The sequence below is a fragment of the Leuciscus leuciscus genome (genome assembly GCF_965113295.1).
Source record: "Leuciscus leuciscus genome assembly, chromosome: 2".
NCBI classification, from domain to species: Eukaryota; Metazoa; Chordata; class Actinopteri; order Cypriniformes; family Leuciscidae; genus Leuciscus; species Leuciscus leuciscus.
The window spans coordinates 41307718-41327254 of record NC_138726.1 but is presented as its reverse complement, the minus strand read 5'-3'; the positions used below and the strand labels follow the sequence as shown (position 1 = coordinate 41327254).

The 19537-nt window shown below is 38.7% G+C and overlaps 1 protein-coding gene across 4 annotated transcripts in view; it reads right to left on the bottom strand.

The window, feature by feature from the left end:
• The window catches only part of rnf111 (ring finger protein 111), a 53056-nt gene that overhangs the window by 11839 nt on the left and 21680 nt on the right, over positions 1–19537 (bottom strand). For all 4 annotated transcript variants that reach the window (XM_082156049.1, XM_082156051.1, XM_082156048.1 and 1 more), the window contains exons 3-5: positions 15901–16027; positions 3579–3736; positions 72–281 (exon numbers count right to left, since the gene is read on the bottom strand). In XM_082156049.1, the coding sequence (XP_082012175.1) occupies positions 72–281; positions 3579–3736; positions 15901–16027 (495 nt within the window). The remainder of the gene's footprint in view (positions 1–71; positions 282–3578; positions 3737–15900; positions 16028–19537) is intronic.

Sequence of the window (19537 nt, the reverse complement as noted above, 5' to 3'; positions counted from 1 at the left end):
AAAATCAACACAGACATGCCAGTAACCAATGTCACTGTCAATTATTAGATAGCATCGTCTTGATAGTTTACCTTCATTGGCAGTGGTGTTGGTGGTGCTGGGTCCTGGCACTCCACCGTGGCTCTGAGCAGCCAGTGTGCTATCAGGGGCGGCCGCTGAGCAGCTACTGGAGGGACCAGGACCCTCCTGTGGCGATTGTGAGGTACAGGCATTATGGGAAGAAGAAGAACTGACCAGCTGTGGGTGTGTGCTGTTAGAAGTGGTTGGCACGAATGAGAGATCTGAAGATGGAACAGCATAAAGAAAGACAAACACATTTTTTATTTATCGGTATTGATCAGTAATAGATATTTAATTGTTCATGTTTATTTGTCGTAGTCATTAAACAATCACAAAGTAAATTTTTTATAAATGATGATTTAAAATGATTTAAGGCTGATAAATGTCATTCTTAGCAAATCTCAAAATGTACACCACTATTAAAAAGTTAGGAGTTGGTAATTTTTTTTAGAATGTTCTTGAAAATTCTCTAATGCTCACCAAGGCTGCATTTTTTTTTATCAAAAATATTGTGAAATATTATAGTATAAAATACTGTTTTCTATTTTTATATATTTTGAAATGTACATTATTCCTCTGATGGCAAGATGGGGAGGTACCTGAATTTGCATGTAGCATTTAAAATGACTAATTTCAGGTTTATTTGATGATATCAAAAGGTTTATTAAATGATTAAAGAAAATTAATGATCAGTATGTATCAGCCAGAATTGTAAAATCTGTGATTCCATACTTTTGACAAATTCTCACTAAGCTAGTACCAAAAATCCCATTAAGTATACCTTTAATAATAGTTACAAGGGTTTTAATAAGCGTTTTCGTAACTTAAAGGGTTTCTTGCAACTGAGAACAGATGGTTTTCTCCAGCTCTAGAACATCAGTGTCAGCGTACGTGTGCATTTTCACACTTACAGACTTTATTCACGAAGTAGCCCATGAGGATAGTTACTCATTAACATTCCATTGTGAGTAATCCATCTGCTTTTTCTTGCAAATTAATTTCTCACTCCATCAAAAGAAATGCAAATGCAATCATATCTCTGCCTGCTCTTTTACCAGCCCACCAGCTACAGACCCCCAGAGAAAAAGAGACAAACAAAGAGACACTTTATGACAGTAAATCAAGTGAAACAATGTAAACCAGTTTTCCTTTGACAAACATATCACATATTAATGAGATAACACTACAAATATTTTATTTCCTTATTCAAAATGGCAGTTTAATTGGTTCATATAGTAGTTCTCTCTGAGTCTTTGGAGCCAATGGCTGATTGCATAACAGACAGACTTCATTACGATGCCTGCAAATGAAATCAGAATTAAACTAATTACACACACAATAAAAGGGATGCTTTTGGTGTCCATCAGTCTTGTGAGAGAATGCTATGCAGCTGCAGAGGCTATTTATGCTGCTATGCATGCTGAAACTATATAGATTAATCATTACGAACGGGTCCTGAACACACAGTCGAACTGAAATCCACAGCACTGAACAACACTACCCGAATCTACCAGATTCTTTCCTCCTCCCCCTCACACACAGAGAAACAGCTCAAAGAGAGAGAGGGAGGGAGGACCGCTCACAGTGAAAGATGAGTAGATTAGATGTGACATCTAATATTTCCCAAACCCACGCAGTTTTGAACTGGGTGATCCAACTCTCATTCCCTCCTTTATGTTCCAGACCTGAAGACCATCACTACAGCACCGAATCGCTCATCAAATACTCATCAAACCTGTTACATTTCTAAAAAAGGCTGACACGCACAAAATAATCTCTCCCTTGATTTCAGAGCTCAGCAAAAGTGGACAGCAGATTGTTTTTACTTGTTTTGGTTACGCAACGCATGTCTGTTGTTTTAAAAGTTGGATTTGCAGCTCATGTATATAGAGCATTTGAATTTTAGCAAGAGAAGAGGTCATGACCAGAACAACATTCGAAAGGCCTTTTTATGTTCTAAAATGAGAGGATATTATATTCCTGTTGCTTTCTCCTTTAAACTGCCTCTGGTGATAATCTGAATGGATGGTGGTTTTCAGTGCTGGATGCAGCCAGTGATCATGAGAAACACATGGATCCATAGACTCTTACTCCTCTACATCTATGACTGAAGAAGCACAAACTAAGAGAGAGAGAGGTAATGATACAGAGAAGGCACAAAGGAGAATATTAGGAATGCACAATACATTGGTACCATATTGGTTATCTGCCAATATTAGGCATTTCAAGTTATCGATATCAGTCTATATTGGATAATTAATTGTGCATGACCATGTCCATTATTTTTACATTTAGATTACCTTTAAGATCCCATAGCACTCACTTAAAATCTAATAATTAATCAAAATAAACATATTACTGTTAAATATAATCTTTAGCCTATCTCAAAATATAGATTTTTCATTTTGGACATTATAATGTTGTAATGCATATTCACTTGTAGCATTTAAAACAACTGATTTTAGTTTCTAGTGTTTAATTGTTAACTTTTTTAGATAAAATAACAGTTTAACATTTGGCATAATATTGCAATTCTCGGTTTATCATATCAGCCAGAATTTTAAAATTGGTGGATTCATACAGAGCTCCACACCGGACAAGCAGGGGGAAAAAACAAGGTATTGTTGTTGTCATGAAGTAAGAATTCGTTCAGTCAATTCATGGCTCGACATTAAGGCTTGTCCGCTTGTCCGGGACAAGTCGATTTTTTTTTGTAGGACAAGTGGAAGAGAAAATGAGTTGTCCCACTGGACAAGTTAAATTTCAAACAAAATATAATGCCATGTTACTTCACGTTATGTGCCACTCATTACGCCTATTTTACCGATTTAATTTTACCGATTTGAAACAAACACATTTTGAAGTGTTTTTGTCCATACAGAAGCCTGTATAAAGACCAGATAGTTTTATTTTTTACACCAAGAGTCACCACTACCTCTGGTGATACACTGCACACCAGCGTGCAAAGCATTACTTTGTATTATGGAGTCTGGAGATCCTTATTTCTTGTTGAAGGGGAACTCTATTCTTGGGACGCGTTCCTTTCTACTGTTTCAACTGAATTTTATTAATATTGATAGTGTTTGGATGCTTTCAATGGTTTGTTCGAATTCTGCATAAATGATCAAATTATAAATCTTTACCCGGACAAGTGACTTTTGTGCATGGACAAGTGAAACATAAATGTACTTGCCCGAAGGACAAGTGCCTCAAAAAGCTAATGTCAAGCCCTGCAATTATTAATTTATTCCTACATTTTAAGTAAATCATGGGCACATTACACAAATTTGTTCCCTGAGTTTTATTTAAAGAGGCAACAAAATAACTAAATTAAAACAAAAATTTGTATAATGTGTCCACAATTTATCTAAACAAGGGAATAAATTCCTAAACAATTAAGTCATGGGAACAAATTCTTAATTTGTGGCCACTGTATCTAATTTTTCTAATATCCTGCATATCATGTGTGGGGCTCAGTACATCTCCGAAAAGAATATGAATAGAAAAGGTCTCCTCACCGTCCTCGTCCACGGTGAGGTCCACCACCTCTCCAGCGCTCTGTCTGAGTGGCTGGATGACTGTGGACAGACGATGACGGCCACGTCCCTCTTGAGCTCGGCTCTGGGAACAGCTGGGCCCCCAGTGCATCCTGCCATGGCTCCCTACCGAACGCGGCCTGCACAACACACAAGAGGACAGTCCACATTAACATAACTTTAAAACTATTTAAAAACAATGGCAAAACTCAATCTGGCCAGTGATGGGACTGGTAAAAGTGAATGACTGTTTGAGGACAGAGCAAATGTACTGCAGGAGTGGACCTGTGTTTGTGGTTTGGACTTTTGTTGTTTCTAGTGAGCTGCAACAGGGCATTATAGCAGCAACTTCATTAGCTGGAATGTAAATAAGTTGACATGAAAGCTAGAGCGCACACCATAACCTGACACAAACCATGCAATCAACAGATAAACAATAGGCTAAACCTGCCACATGATCCAAGACATTTGAGGAGAATGCATCAATAAAAATGTATTTTGCTTGAGCAAGAATCCAGAAGAGGGCTACTCCTCAAAGCCTGAGCTCCCTGGTGTAAACAGTGTGAAGGGAGGGGAAGAGCTTGTGTATGGTGGAAAGGGGAGGGGTTTGTGTGCAGGAAGATCTGAAATGCAAGCCCTCTGTCAAGGGCTGATGTCATTAACTTTCATTATAGTCACAGATATTACAGTACTAATTTGAATACCATGACATGCACGATTCTTTCACAAAGATTCTTTCAAATGACTTATTTTTCTTTCCGTGTTAAGACAGCTGCGTTTTTCTCTTATGCAGCCTCTGCTTAATGCTAATCCTGCCCTCTAACAAATAAAAAACAGGCTTGTTCATAACTTCAGATATGTTCAGTAACCGTAACCGTATTTGAAACCGGGTGTGATTTTTCAAACTAATCGAAACCATGACCCTGGTGTTGCTAGTGCCGTGCTCTACTTTTTGAGCAACAGGAATTTAAGCAAAGGCAGCTTTAAATTCAATTATTTTTAATTTTTTTTATAAAAGAATGCACCATTTGGGTCACACAGAGAGCACAAAACTGATCAGCTCCGGTCAAAGACCAAAACTGGATCTAAATATCTTGGATGACACAAAGCTTATATTGTAGTCTTTGATAGTTACCGGAATTAGAAATGCAGTATATAACATAATATAAAAAAAATGATGTTTAGCAGTGAGTTTTTTTTTTACAGTTAAATGGTGTGGAGAGTTTAGTTTCCTCTGAAGAGTTTAAACAACATGGCGGTTTTCCAAAATTCCAAATAAGTTATTCTGGAATTCTGTAATCACTCTTGGAATTCTACCCCTCTGTGAGGATTTGATTCCATAGCAGGGGCGCAGCGGCCCTGGTTGCCGTAAAGCAGTGTGTGTCTGGGAATTGAGTTGTTCTCCAGTCTGGGATTTAGCAGCCCCAAGCCCCTGTGTCTGGAGAGTAGGGAAGCCCCCTGCCTCCCAACCCAACACTGGTGAGCCTGTTAACCACAGATTGCATCATTAAAACATCAAAACAAAATGATTACCAACAGGCTTGGAGGGCTGAGGGATTCTCTTGAGACCAGGGGAGTGACTCCAGAATATTCAGTTTCCTTGAGAACGCCTCAGTGAGACCGTTTACATGCACAATCTTACACCGATTATGCTTAAAGCTACACTGTGTGATATTTCCCCCCATCTAGCGGTGAAATTGTATATGACTACCCAGTGAATATTAGTTTCTGTTCCTTTCAATTCCGAGGGGGTTTTAACTCCTACGGTTTTACATGGTAACATGATTTACATGGTAATGTTATTAATTCATTTATGTTACAAGGTAAACAATACTTTTTCACCATTGACGCGAGGAAAAGTAACGAAAGTTATACTAGAGGTCGTTCTGGCGTTATGCACAACCATGCTATGGTTAGACAAGCAACTATAAAACTTAGAATTTACACAAATAGGCTGAATTACCTGTCGAGAAGAAAGCAGGCAACTTCGGCGTCCGTTTTAAAAATCTTTGCTCTTCATGAGCTCTTTCCATCTGGGAAAAGTTACTCCAATATTGACTTTGGTCTTGCTGATTTGCCTGTCGCGTTGACGTTTTAATTCTCTCTTTCGCTTCCTTGGCGACTCTGCTACATGTCTTCGAAAATAGGCGTGATCCTACATCTTCAGCAATCTTTCAAATCTGCTGGCAGTCGCGAGTAATTTCCCCCTTGCATTCGTCACGGTGTCACTGAGTGTAAAATCCGAAAGGCAAAACTTGAATTTCCAGGTATGTCCCTCTTTGGCGAATGTATTTTCAAGATGGAGGCGCAACATGGCTGCCGCCATTCGAGCGACTCGCTCGTATGTATTATAAATAGCATACGAGAATACTTTATTAGTTGGTGGAAGTAATTACACATGAATGAGCACATTTACTTTTGATAGAACAAAGTGTTTTTTGCTAAGAATCAACTTAAGTTACACAGTGTAGCTTTAATAAACCATCAATATCTAGGTCATATAACAGTATTTTTATACAAGGTAAAGGACATTTAAAAGCAGTTTAAGCAAAATCAATTCCACACATAGATTTTGCCCATTACCCCAATTTCCTTTTGCTTGTAAGCACCTTTTCTGGCTTCAATGTGTGTATGTCTATTTACGTTCTGACAGAGCTAGTCATCTCACATTTTCACAATTAATTAACTGACTGTCTGCATACAACAACAAATTTTTTTTTATTTTGCTACTGATTTAAAAACATTTAGGGGAGCAGATCAGATTAAACGGTATAGCAAGACAACTAGCAGTGAATGTGCTTTCCATTAATCCGGAACCTTTTTTATTGGATCCAGCACCTCCTATGTCACTATGGAAAATTAATCGCCTAAATTAAAAAAATGTAATTAATATTTGTGTAGTGTTCAATGTTGTTATCGATAGATAGAGATATGCGGATGGGGTATTATTTCATTCGCAACCGCATCACAAAACTCATCATCCGTACCAACGTTTTTTTTCCCAAATTTCAAAGCCGCACCCGCCCCTCATCCGCTGATTGTTTTGCGGTCTATGGACGATGCAATGGTCTGCTGATGCGAGCCGCAAGAAAGCCCTTGTCTGTTCTAGAAAGGATGCAGAAAAGATATTTAATGCTAATGTATGAGGCATAGGCCTACGCTGAGTTTCATTCATTTACAATGCAATGCAAGTGAACGCGGCGCGCCGGTGCCTCCATGTCACGGTTATTATATTGTCTGCTATCAGCTGCACGATCAGTTATCGGTAATGATACGCTGTTTATTATTGCAAATGTTTATGGCTAATGTTTATTATTGCAAATGTTTTTCATTTGTTTAATAAATCGCACATCACTATATCAAAGTCATCGCTTTTATTTCTATCTCAAATGATTGGCGGTCGGTCAGGGGGTACTTGGCAAAGAATCAAATACAGTTGGAAACGACGTACACCATTAAAGGGATAGTTCACTTTGAAATAAAATGTTGGTATGTTTTAGCTTACCTCAAGGCTATCCAAGATGTAGGTGTCTTTGTTTCCGCAGTGGTTTCAATTTTGATATTTTTAGGTCAAACCGTTCTTGTCTGTCAGTCATATAATGCAGGTCTATGGTCACCACCTCAAAGAGCATGCACAGAGAAGTCCAAATTAAACAATTCCCCATCGTAAGTACACATTGATGGCCTAAGACACGAAACGAGCAGTTTGTGTGAGAAAACGAACAGTATTTATATTGTTTTTACCTCTTGTACACAACCAGGCGCTTGCACAGACTAAGCCAGAACGCGCGCACACCAGGAAGCACGCGCCCTCAGATCACTTGGACGTGGTTGTGTAGAGGTAAAAACAATATAAATACTGTTCGTTTTCTCACACAAACCGCTCGTTTTGTGTCTTAGGCCATCAATGTGTACTTACGATGGGGAATTGTTTAATTTGGACTTCTCTGTGCATGCTCTTTGAGGTGGTGACCATAGACCTGCATTATATGACTGACAGACAAGAACGGTTTGACCTAAAAATATCAAAATTGAAACTACTGCGGAAACAAAGACACCTACATCTTGGATGCCCTTGAGGTAAGCTAAAACATACCAAAATTTAATTTCAAAGCGAACTATCCTTTTAATAACACAGACTGTTAACAATTGTTTTTAATTAGTATTTAAACATTCTCTATGATAAAAAATGTTTGTAAACTATTTTAATAACACTGTTTTGGCGGTTATAGAGTTCTAATGACGGTGTTCAACTATAACCGTCAGTCTCACGGTTCTATAATAACCGTCACACCCCAATTAGCAGAAGTATTTCAGTGAGACAGTAATAATGTGAGTTAGCCGGAGACCAACACAATATATAATCTACGTATTTTGAACACCGGTAGAAAATATATACATGAATAATTGATCATACTTGTGGATGTGATTCTGAGGAGCAAGTTGGTCCAAATAAAGTGGGTACTGAACCATCTTTAATGGATAAGTATTTTGTAAATCCCATTTACGTCTCACTGAGATTTGAGAAGCATCAAAAAATTGCTGTAGTATTGCCGTGGTAATTTTAACCACTGACTCTTCACATCCTAATTTTGGAAGTGTATACAAAGAGAAGTTTCTTTTGCAGTGCAGAAAACAGAATCTTCTCGACATGTAGACAACATGAACCAGCTACAATGTTTGAGGGCAGGCCAAAGTAAACGTTGTTCACAAGCAGCCAATGAGGACCATAGCTGGGCATTATGTAAATTTGTTACATTGTTATGCATGCATGTTACGGAAGTAAGACTGGAATTACTGACGACTCGTTTCGGCAGTTCAGAATCGATTCTTTCTTTTGGGAGACAATAACTTTATCGTGCATTTTGATCTTTGAAACTTTACATTCACAGCTATATTGCACACTGCATGAAAGGTAATATCTGAAAAAGCATAATAGGGGCACTTTAAGAGATGGCAACCAGTGACATTCTAGTCAACATTGTGTGCGGTCACGCGTTTTAAAATACGTATAAATACATGCTATTTTACAGAGGCTTCAAAACAAGGCTCATCCAATAAAATTTTATATACAGAACTATCAATGTAAAAAAATAAAATAAAAAAATAAATAAAATCATGCCCAAAATACCCAAGGCCCAAAGTTCTTGAGGAAGCTTTGAGAGTGTCAAATCAGGCGTGGGTGCTGGGAATACCCGAGGCTGTGTGTGACACTGTTCTTTAATTGGAAGGATCACAGGCTGAGACAGAAAAATCACCTGAGACCTGCCTCTAATTACCCACAAGCAGGTCTGGGATTATTTCGTAAATTACACCAGCGTGGCATTTTGAGTCTATGGTTAGGACGGGCTCTGTAAACACAGGAACTGATAGAGTGGTACTAAGAAGGGAGGGGAGGTAGGATTATTTTGGAACTTGAGGAATTTTAGATCTTTGTTCACACTCCACAGTGCCTTGTTTGCAAACGTATTGTTGGAATTATTCTTCCTGTACGTCTTACCCTAGCTTACAGTGGGCGGGATCAACACTAGCGTGTTCCTGAAGTTGTAAAGGTCAGATGAGGGGCCCTGTGTAGAATTTGAAAGGGAGTCTTGACATTTCTTCACTGGGCTTTCTTAATAGCCAGCCAGCTATTTCTTTATGCAAAACGACAGAAGTCCATGCAAAATGTGTCAAATGCCTCAGGATGCCTGTGTGTGTGGGAAGACGTCTGCCAAGTTTTGCAAGCTTCTGCATTTAAAGACAATGTGCTGTGATGAAATGGGGGAGGGGTGAAAGAGTCGTTGGAGTTGCTTACTAGCCAAGCAAGTGACCATGCACAACCATCGGATAGCATCTCGCTTTCCAGGGATAAAGAAACATTTTCAGGCAAGATGACGATGACAACAAGAACAATAATTAAAATACATAATGCAAACATACAAATGTCCTATTTAAATGGATAATGCAAACAACATAAAAATAGCCACAGCTGCTTGTGCATATTGTGAGCTCCACCCAAACCCCCAGGAATTAATAGTCTGTCAATCTATGCAATTTCTTACACTCATACTTTCCCTCGCCATTCTCCATATGCACTATAAACAAAGGATCTTTGAGTGGAAGAGCTTCATTGCTCATCCAGCTGACCTTAGACACCCAGAGCCCCTCCTCCAGCTGAGAAACACACTCAGCATTCTGCTGCAAGTCCAGGCACCTCAGGGAGATGGGAAAGATTAAATGAGACCACTCTCGCTGCATAACACACATCCAGTTTCTGGAAATTCTTCTCAAATTCCATTTAGTTTACCAAATTCTGTGTTTTCTGTTTTAAGATTTCTGGATTCTATTTTAATGGTTTAATTAAATTTTAATAATCAATGATTTAAGAATCAATAGTTGTGTATTTACATTTTTCTGACAATCAAATGAAGGCATTCATTTAAAACATTAATTTAATTAGTCTTTTAATCATGAAATGAATATACCTTTTTTGTCAAGCAAAGTGCTGCACAAAAGAGCTTTGCGTTAAAATTAAAACATGGAAGACATTTTTCGATTATTCCTTAAAAAATAAAGTTATTATTATTATTATTAGTGTTAGTATTATTGTTGCATTGAGATGTAGCTAAATTCTACTGATCAACAGTAATATAATTCTGTTGTAATTTCAAGTTAACCCAAACTTTTATTTTGACGGGTTTGCCGTGAAGACCTTTGAGTCTCTCCCTGCGTCTCAATGTGCATACTATCCATCCTAAACAGTATGTGAGATTAAAGCAGAACTCTGCAACTCTAGCGAACTCTAGTCACTTCTTCGCTGATTTTCCCTTTTGTTGTCGCATGTTTTCCCCACGAGCTCCCCCTACAGGTGTGGGGGGGCGTATATTTCACAACAAGGTCGTAAAAACTCACTTGCGGCGGCCTCCTCCCCCTCTCTACCGCTTCTCATGTGCGTTTGTTTTGATCGGAGCAAGCCAACTGTATCGCGTGGAGCTATGTCTACCGAGGTGGGTAATCTGGTAATACATCATACGTGCGTGTGTGTTTATGTCGAATTGCCGTAAAGCAATTCGTGTTTCGCGCTCATTCTCGTTCTAGATCTCGCTTCTCACGAGACTTCCAATTTCTATCTTGCCGGGACGGTAGTCCCCAAGTTGCAAGGTTGGTTTTCCGCCTGGGAACGCTGGGGGGAGCTGGGAAAGTCACCAATATCACCAGAACAGGTTGTTTAACCATCCAAATGATTTCTAGACAGTTTTATTAAGTTAAAAAAGTTACCAAGTTCTCCTTTAAAATAAGTGTGTCCCAAAGCATTTATGTTGAAAAGAGAATGCCAGAAGTCCCCGGAGGCTAATATTGCCCACAACCCATTGCGCTTTGGAGGCGGAACACGAGTAAAAAGTTATTTTTTAAAACTACAAAACATGGTGGATATGCACAGCCGACAGTGAGAGGTTTAGATAAAGGTTTGAGTGACTAATCAAAGTTTAACCTGATTAAATATATCCGTGTTATATTTCATCTGCAATAACAATGTAGACTTTTATAAAGATCCGTTCGGCCATTAACTTTTAATTGCATCATCATGCATTAATATGAGGAGAGTTCTCTGCATGAAAGACCCGCGACTGCAGATCAACGTGATACTGCATTTCTCTCCGATACAGTAGGAAATGAAATGAAATGTGGAGGATTTTATCTTTGACAAAATGATTGACAGGCCAGTTTGCGTGTAACTAAGCGACAGAGAGAAACCGTTAAAGACGCAATTGTATGATGTGATAGTATGTCCCAAAGCTTGTCTACTCTTCTGCTACACACTCAAAAGTATGCACTTTTCTTCACAAAAAGAGTACTTTTAGGGTGTAGTACAAGTAGGCGAATTGAGATGCAGCATCTGTGTGTTTATGATATATGACGATAGTTTTTCTCAGATGAAGCGGTAAACTGCTGATGGAGTGACTCAGAGCGGCTCTGGGGACGAAGTTCAAGCATTCATGTCCTCATATAGTGAGACGGCAGAGGCTGAAAGTACCACGAGCGTCACGCGTGCTTCAGTGTGTGTGGTAAATGAAACCGCATGTCTGCGCCATTCATTCACACAGAGACATGCAGAATTCTTATTTAAATAGTGTTTTTGAGGTTTAATAAAATTATATTTTTATGCCTGGATTCCGCAGTTACTTTCACAACCCCTGTGAACAATTCTATTAGCCTAGAAATCTAGACGCACCCTAGCGGCAGCAAAATGTATTTTGCAGCCAGGGTAGTCTAGCATCTCTCCATTGACTTTCGAGCTGCAAAAATCTAAATTGGGTCAGGCCAATCACGTCGTGTATAGAGTAGGCGGGGCGGGCTTAACATAATGACGACAGAGTTGCGACGGTTACCTGCCACTTGAAAACAAAGAATGACGGCTGATGCTGGCGAACATCTTTCGAATCGGCTTTGTCCGCGACTCTGGAGGACTTTTCTTTGAGAAAAGAGCATAGAACAGCACTTAAGTCATTCTTAAAAAAAAGGAAGATGTTTTCGTAGTTTTGCCGGCCAGATATGGCAAAAGTTGAATTTATCAACTAGCTCCGCTGTTGGGAAAACGCTCTGGTTGGTTGAAGCGCTGTCCTATTGCGTGCAGAGGGAATTTGAAAGACAGCCGTTTATCCCGCCCCTCGGATTGAGCCGTGTCTATGGTGAGTTGCCAGACCCAACATCTTGATGTAGGTCTGGCTTGCCAGGCTACAATTCTATACTATTTTGTCTAAATACATTTTAAAACAACATTTAAAATACATAAACATATTAATTCATAAATAAAAACAGTTAAAACTAAAATAATTTTAAATGCTAAGTGAATTTAGTACTTACTTATATTATATTACACATTAATATAATGTGTAATAAAAAAATTATATAATATATGTAGCAGAAGGGAAGATAAAGTGAAACGCAGTCCCATAGAACAATCAGAGAATCAGCCATATTAAAATAATTAATTGTAAATTGAAAAATCTTTTCTAAATGATTATGCATTTGATAATTTGCATTATATCTCAAATAACAAGTGCAATGTCTCTGGATATCAGTGAATACAAACTACACATTCACCCTACTCAAACGTGCACTCACAAAAGACCCCCATTTTCCTCTGACCTTGGCCACGTGATGTTTTCCTGAGCTGTAAAGCCTCTCCCTCCCCCTTCACTGAAGTTCAATCCAAACCACAGCACAGCGCACAGCAGATACACGGTCAGCCGATCAGCATTCAGTCACAAACACACTAGCCTACATTCCTGCACACTATCTGTCTCTCCCATCCTAACTCTCCACACTAAAGCCATATAACGGCAGGACCACATGATTCTAGCTGCATTCCAGTGCTGTTGTTTGATCAGAGATAATAGTCCTCATGACCTTTAGGCAAATACATGAGTGAGCTGATCTTACTGAATCTGGTGCAGAGGGAAAAAATTGCAAGAGGAAGAGAAAAAACAAAAAACAAAAAAAAACAACTATATAAATAAATATATATATTATAAATAACTGCTCACTGTATAATTGGCTAACCTTATACCTAGACAGCAAAATCAGCAGGCAAGTCAGACTTTCTCAAGGTTCTCCGGCAGGATGCGCTTCAACACCCAAACACAAGCACATGGCCGGCAGGCGGGGCATGAAAACCACACACACACACACACATCACCTGTAGGGACAGAGGGAGCAATAGCATCCCTGTCGTGCGAATTAACCAATGGAGTCACAAAGTCTCACATTTTGGTTACGTTCAGAATAGAATACTAGTATACTCCTAACCGTATACTTAGCATACACTGTACACTGCAGGATAAATCTATGGTAAGGATCATTTATGACATGTATTGCAAACACTAAGCTCTGAAGGATTTTATTTTGACATTTGCGGTGTCTGAATATGCCTACTTCCCTACTGTATAGCAGGCGAAAAACTGTATGTGAAAAGAGTAGTATGTCCGAATTCACAGGCCCGCCTGCTTTCCTGTGACCAGCACATCCTGAACGTCAACTAAGAAGGCCAGCACGCATTACAACTAGGGCTGGGCGATATGGACCAAAAGTCATATCCCGATATATTTAGGCTGAATATCGATATACGATATATATCCCGATATTTTTTTCCGCAAAGTGAGAGCAAATGTTCAGTCAAAGTCAAAGCCAAATATGACGTCACAAGTAGTTTTATTGAAACCAACTATTTCAGTGAACAGATGCAAAATCAAATGAATAAATAATAAACAGGTTTCTTCACTTAAGTTGGGGCTGCACGATTATTACAAAAATCATAAATTTTGCCGATTATTCCCTTTGAATTGTAATTGCGATTTATTAATTATGATTATCAAAGTTTACATTGAATATATATAGGCTATAAACAAATTTTGTGTAAACATGTTATAATTTGCCTATATATATACACATACATACATACATACATACATACACATATAACATAAATTGTAAGAATATGACTAATAGTAAAGACTAGTACTAATAAATCCTAATAAATAAATTAGGCCTATGCCTAAATTATTAAATGGCAGTCCCAAACTAGTTTTTGTTAATACAATGTTGGTATGAGCCACTACAGTCATTTAAAAATATAAAAAAAAATAACACAAAGAAAAATAGTGTCATTTTGGGGTTAATATGGAAACGACAGTTACCATAGTTGAATACACAATATTAACAATAACTTAATGAAACATGGAAACTGCTCCTGGTGAATAGAATGAAAATCATACCTGCATTACTTTTATTTCGAGTAATTTACAACGTAACGGCGTTGCATGCTCGTAGTTTCTTTTGCACTTGATCAGTGAGGCGATACAGCGCGCGCGCCGCCGCATTTGCGCGTGCAATAGAAGAGTGTGCGCTACGAGAACAGGATAACGGCTGACAGGAGTCAGGACATGAAAGTCAGTTTTTCTGAGGTGAAAAACTTTATCTCGGCGTACACTTATGTCACTGCCTGGTAGTTCCTATTGTGCTGGGTTTTCTGAAGTAGTCATGATTCGCCTCTCATAACATAACATGCTCTAAACACACACGCAGAGTGGAAAAGGAGGCGCGGGGAGCAAGGATCACAGCGCAAATTTTAACTATATCGATATATGCGATATGGCCTAATTCCATTTCGCATTTCAAAAATATATCGATATATTTTTTATATCGATATATCGCCCAGCCCTAATTACAACTGGCAACCATAAAATGACTTATTTATTATGCTGTCACAGAGGTTTATGGGCTTTATGGGATAAAACATGCAAACATGTGAATAAACAGCCTGAGGAATTACTCATCCAACTCTAAAGTCTCAATGATTCAGGTCCTGCAAAAGAAAACACCACCACGATCAACCTCTGCGATCAACGCACAGCCTACAATGACAAAAGTTCTGTATTCGAAGGGCTTGACTGAATGACTTTGCTGGCAGGTGTGTGGTGGCGTCCGGTACTATTTCTGACAGCCATTAAAAAAGGTAATAGAATCAAGAAATGATTCTCAGCTTAGGAACAGACGCCTCAATAACAATTAGGAGTTATGTGGGACACCAAAACCAAATCAAGCAATGGGAAGAGGTGACGCAGTTCGAACAAAACCATATCAGATGTGATTGAGTTTAGAGTTTCTATCAGATTTCAAAGGGAAGGCATGCTGAGAGCTCCGTCTGATATAGTTTGGGCAAACTAAGTCAAAATACCACAAGCTTTAGAGTTTATTAAATGGATACGGCATGTAGCAAGCTTAAAACCAATTGAATCTATATGCAAAGTTTCTGCTCTTCTGTGAATTCAATGGAAATCTTTACAGAACTCAAGCAGAGGCAGTGTACTAAACTCCTTTCACAAGAATGTGAGAACATCCTGCATGTCATAAGATAATACAAAATAAAAAAAGAATTCAGGGAACTGAGAGAACCTTGTTTGATTTTGGTACACAGAAAGAGGAAAGGAAGAGAGGGCGTTCTCTCTGATATGGGGATCATCCTCAAAGTACACAATAACAGCTGGAAGCTTAGTGGAATGCCTTCATAACACTGGAGACTGCCAGCTTCATGTCTAAACCCAGATGTGCCCTCCCATCTGGACTGGGGTACCAACAGCTCCTCACTGGGGATTTCAGAGAACTGTAAACAGCCATGAACCTCAGTGCAGTTCAGATGAGTTTCATATAATGGCATATGAAGAACATATTTATATCTGCTTCACCAGACGTTTAACAGCTGTTCTCTGCAAATATTACAGTACTTGCTCAAATCCAGCTGCAATGACTTGAGAAATCTCACCTGAAGGCATCTCCAACAGTTACGATCTCCACTTCACTGTCCGTGGAGGTGACGTTGATCTCCTCACTGGCAGGCACTGCAGGTGCAGGAGTCGCTTCGATCACAACCACGTCCTCATCCAGGACACCTAATAGATAACATGGATAAGCTCATTAATGCTAACATTCAAGCAACAGTGCACTGAAATCTACTTGTAAAGAGCAAATATAGACGATTCAGAGCACAATTATGTATACTGAACAGGAAGATGAAGAGATGTAGCTGAGCAATCAATAAACTACCCATTTTATTTCCAGTAGTATACATTTAGCCAAGGCAAGTTTCTTTATATAGCACATTTCATGCACAATGGTAATTCAAAATGATTTAATATAAAATAAAAATAAATTAAATAATTTGATGCAACAATGCAAGTAAGCTACTGCACATGCTAAATCTGTATTGGATGATTCATTGTTGTTTAGCATGGAGTTACTAATATCACCAAACAGAATTGCAAAACTAGGCCTAATAATTGACAGTGTTCGAAAACAACAACAACTATAATAAAGAATACACTGCAGTGGTTCTCAAACTTTTTCACTCCAGGGCAGGCAGGACCATTTCGATGCCCTACACAAAAATCCCTATTTACTTAATATCCTTATTTATTTTGCCTCTACAATACACACTGGGCCATATTACACAATCTGCCCATTTCACGGCGTGATTTCTCGGCTGCCAAAATTACTGCCCTAGGGCAATTCCACGCAAAACTGTCACATCCATAACGCCAACACAATGCCATGGCATTTAGTTGGCGTTATGGATGTGACAGTTTTGCGTGGAATTGCCCCCTAACAGAACACAGGTTTTGTGCACTTTTTACAATTTCTTTAAATTGGACTTTGAACTTAGCTTTACTACATGGTAAAAACATTGTTATCTTGCCAAAGCATTGACTGAGCCCTTTGATCAATGGTGTTGTTAAGCACTGCAAATGCAAACTTTACATGCAACAATCAGGCAGTAATTGACAGCACTCTGATCCAATGGCTGGTAGCCGGTCTATCTCTGTTGTCCATTTAGTCAAAAGCATCAAACTTCATACATGTACTAAAAACAAAATCAACATATTACCAACACAGCATAAAGTGATGCCCATATCTTATTGCTTGTAATTTGCGGTCACTGAAAATCTTTAAACCTCACATATGATGATGTTTGACGTCACAAAAACCTCTAGAACTAGAATCAGAGAAGGGCTCCTCTGGTAAAAATTTTATTTTTGAAGTATAACCAATATACATATTGCATATTTTAAATATATCTACCAAAATCCCCGCAGGTTTTTGACGAGAAGCACATATACACACTACCATCAAAGAGATTGGTGGTCATATTCTGCCTCGATCTGTACTTTTGTAGTGTTATCTGAGCTCCCCAAGTCTTCTGAAAGCAACACTAGGACACTCATTAATCTAGAGCAGAAGCAATATCAGCCTCAGTAGCTACAGCTGTTTAATTGATGATGGTTTGGTGCAGCAGTGGAGCCAACCAATGCTTCAGGCAGGCGTGCTTGTGTGTGCGCCGGAGAAACTAAATGTAGGTCAGTCAAAGATGTGCTTTGCAGTGTGCCGACACAGGCTTTTGTAGTACAATCATTTATCGCTCTTCTGATTGGCTCTCCTGCTCAACTTCTCATTCCCTCTTTAACTCGAGCTCTGCCTGGATTTGGTGTCAAGAGGCCCAGGGTGTGTTTCAAAATAAAGCTCACAAACATAGCTGGTACATGTTTCAGTGCGACTGATAAACAACTTCTACTCAAGCTCCATTTTCTACAGAAAATCACATCCAGGCAGAAATGCATGAAAGAGACATTTGAAAAACACTGAACTATTACAGTAGTGATGTGATCCCCACACAGTTTACAGTAAAAGATGAAAAAAGACTTATTTGAGGTTCATTAAATCAGCCTTCCAACAATTTTTTTTTTTTTTTTTTTCCAAGAGTCAGAATTAAACCTTTGCTTCTCTCAAGAGAGCACTGTGGCACAAGTTAGCATGTGCACCAATTGCACAAATATACCATGTTAAAACAACTCTGCTTCAGCATTGTAAGGTTGTTGTGCTGTACTATCTGTGTTAGGCATGTTTGTGCACTGAGGCAGAAGCTCTTGGCTCGAGAGATTCATCATCATTCTCTGGGGTGTGTTGTTAAGGTCGGCTCTCCCACTGAGTGCTGCTGCTTAGCACCTCGGCTCTTGCCCCGTTCCCCACGCTGCCCACAAGAACTGATCACGCTACCAAACATAACTTCAACTTACAGCAGTAAACACGCAGCCATATATAGTATGTTCAAACGTGCACTACCACTCATAGTTACAATTCTGCAATCCTGTGGAAATGTGCTCTCATAAATGCGTTCTTTGTTTAATGTCATGTTTAGCTGTAGAGCTGCACGATTCTGTTTTTTTCAAGAATTAAATGTTTTTTTGTTTCAAATAGAGATCGCAACTCTCCCACGATTCTGAACTGACAACTAAACAAAATAACATGTACTTTACTAGAGGCGCTGACAAAATGTTAACTGCTGCAGTCTATTTAAAAATGTTTCATTCTCAGATAGCACACGTACATCGCAGAGACGTCTATATGATCTGGAAGACTTTTTTGTTTTTTTTATTATTGTTTGCAAATCTGCAACGCGTCAGACGTTTCCTGTCAGATAGATTATAATACTGTTTATATCAATGCACATTGTTGCTAACGCATCTAAAAAAAATTGAGAATAGAGGACGACAGAGTGTGCTGCTGCAGGAAAAGTGCTCTGATCAAAGTTGTCCTAAACATGGCACGCACTTTATTATTAAGTGATTCAAACGAACTCATTAGCATACATTTTATTAAAAAAAGAAAAAGATATTGTTTTGTTTTCCCCACTGCTATGCCAAAAGCATAATGAATCGTGACTTCAAAACTGATGCACATTTGGAATAGTCATTGTTGTGTACTGCTACACCCTTAGAAGTGATGTAACAACAGGGTTCCTCCTGCAGAACTAAAGTAAGCCATGACCTATGGAAACCCCAGAGGTGAGATGGAGAGATGCTCTGATCACATCCACTCAGTCATTTCCAAAGAAATGATCCGATAACTCTTTATTAGGTTTAGTTTAGTGTGCCAACTCAAACAACATGAATACTGATATTCTGATGTCTTTTTATGTTAAAGATCTCAAGATTTTTTTTAAGAGATTATTGAATAAGAATTTATTCTTATAAAAAAAAATACTTTTATAGAGATTGTAATAAAAAAGTACAAATTAGTCAACAAACTACTTAAGAGCCAAGCATAACTAGAAATATCTACATTCATTAACAACATAAAATAATAAAATTCATAGATTTCGTCTAACTTCTATGTCTTATCCAGGCCTGAAAGGCCTTTTAAAACGAGGGATCCATCTCAACCAATTTATCTGCCTTTTTAGACTGCTACAGTATTTGAGCGTTTTTGAGTGGCAAACCACTCACATGTACATCTGTAAACATACTGGCTTGGGGGAGTGGAAGGATGAGAGAGAGAGTGAGAGAGAGAGAAAAGATGAAGCACTAGGCCACTAGTTATGTATAGCATGTTCTCCTCTGATGCATGCT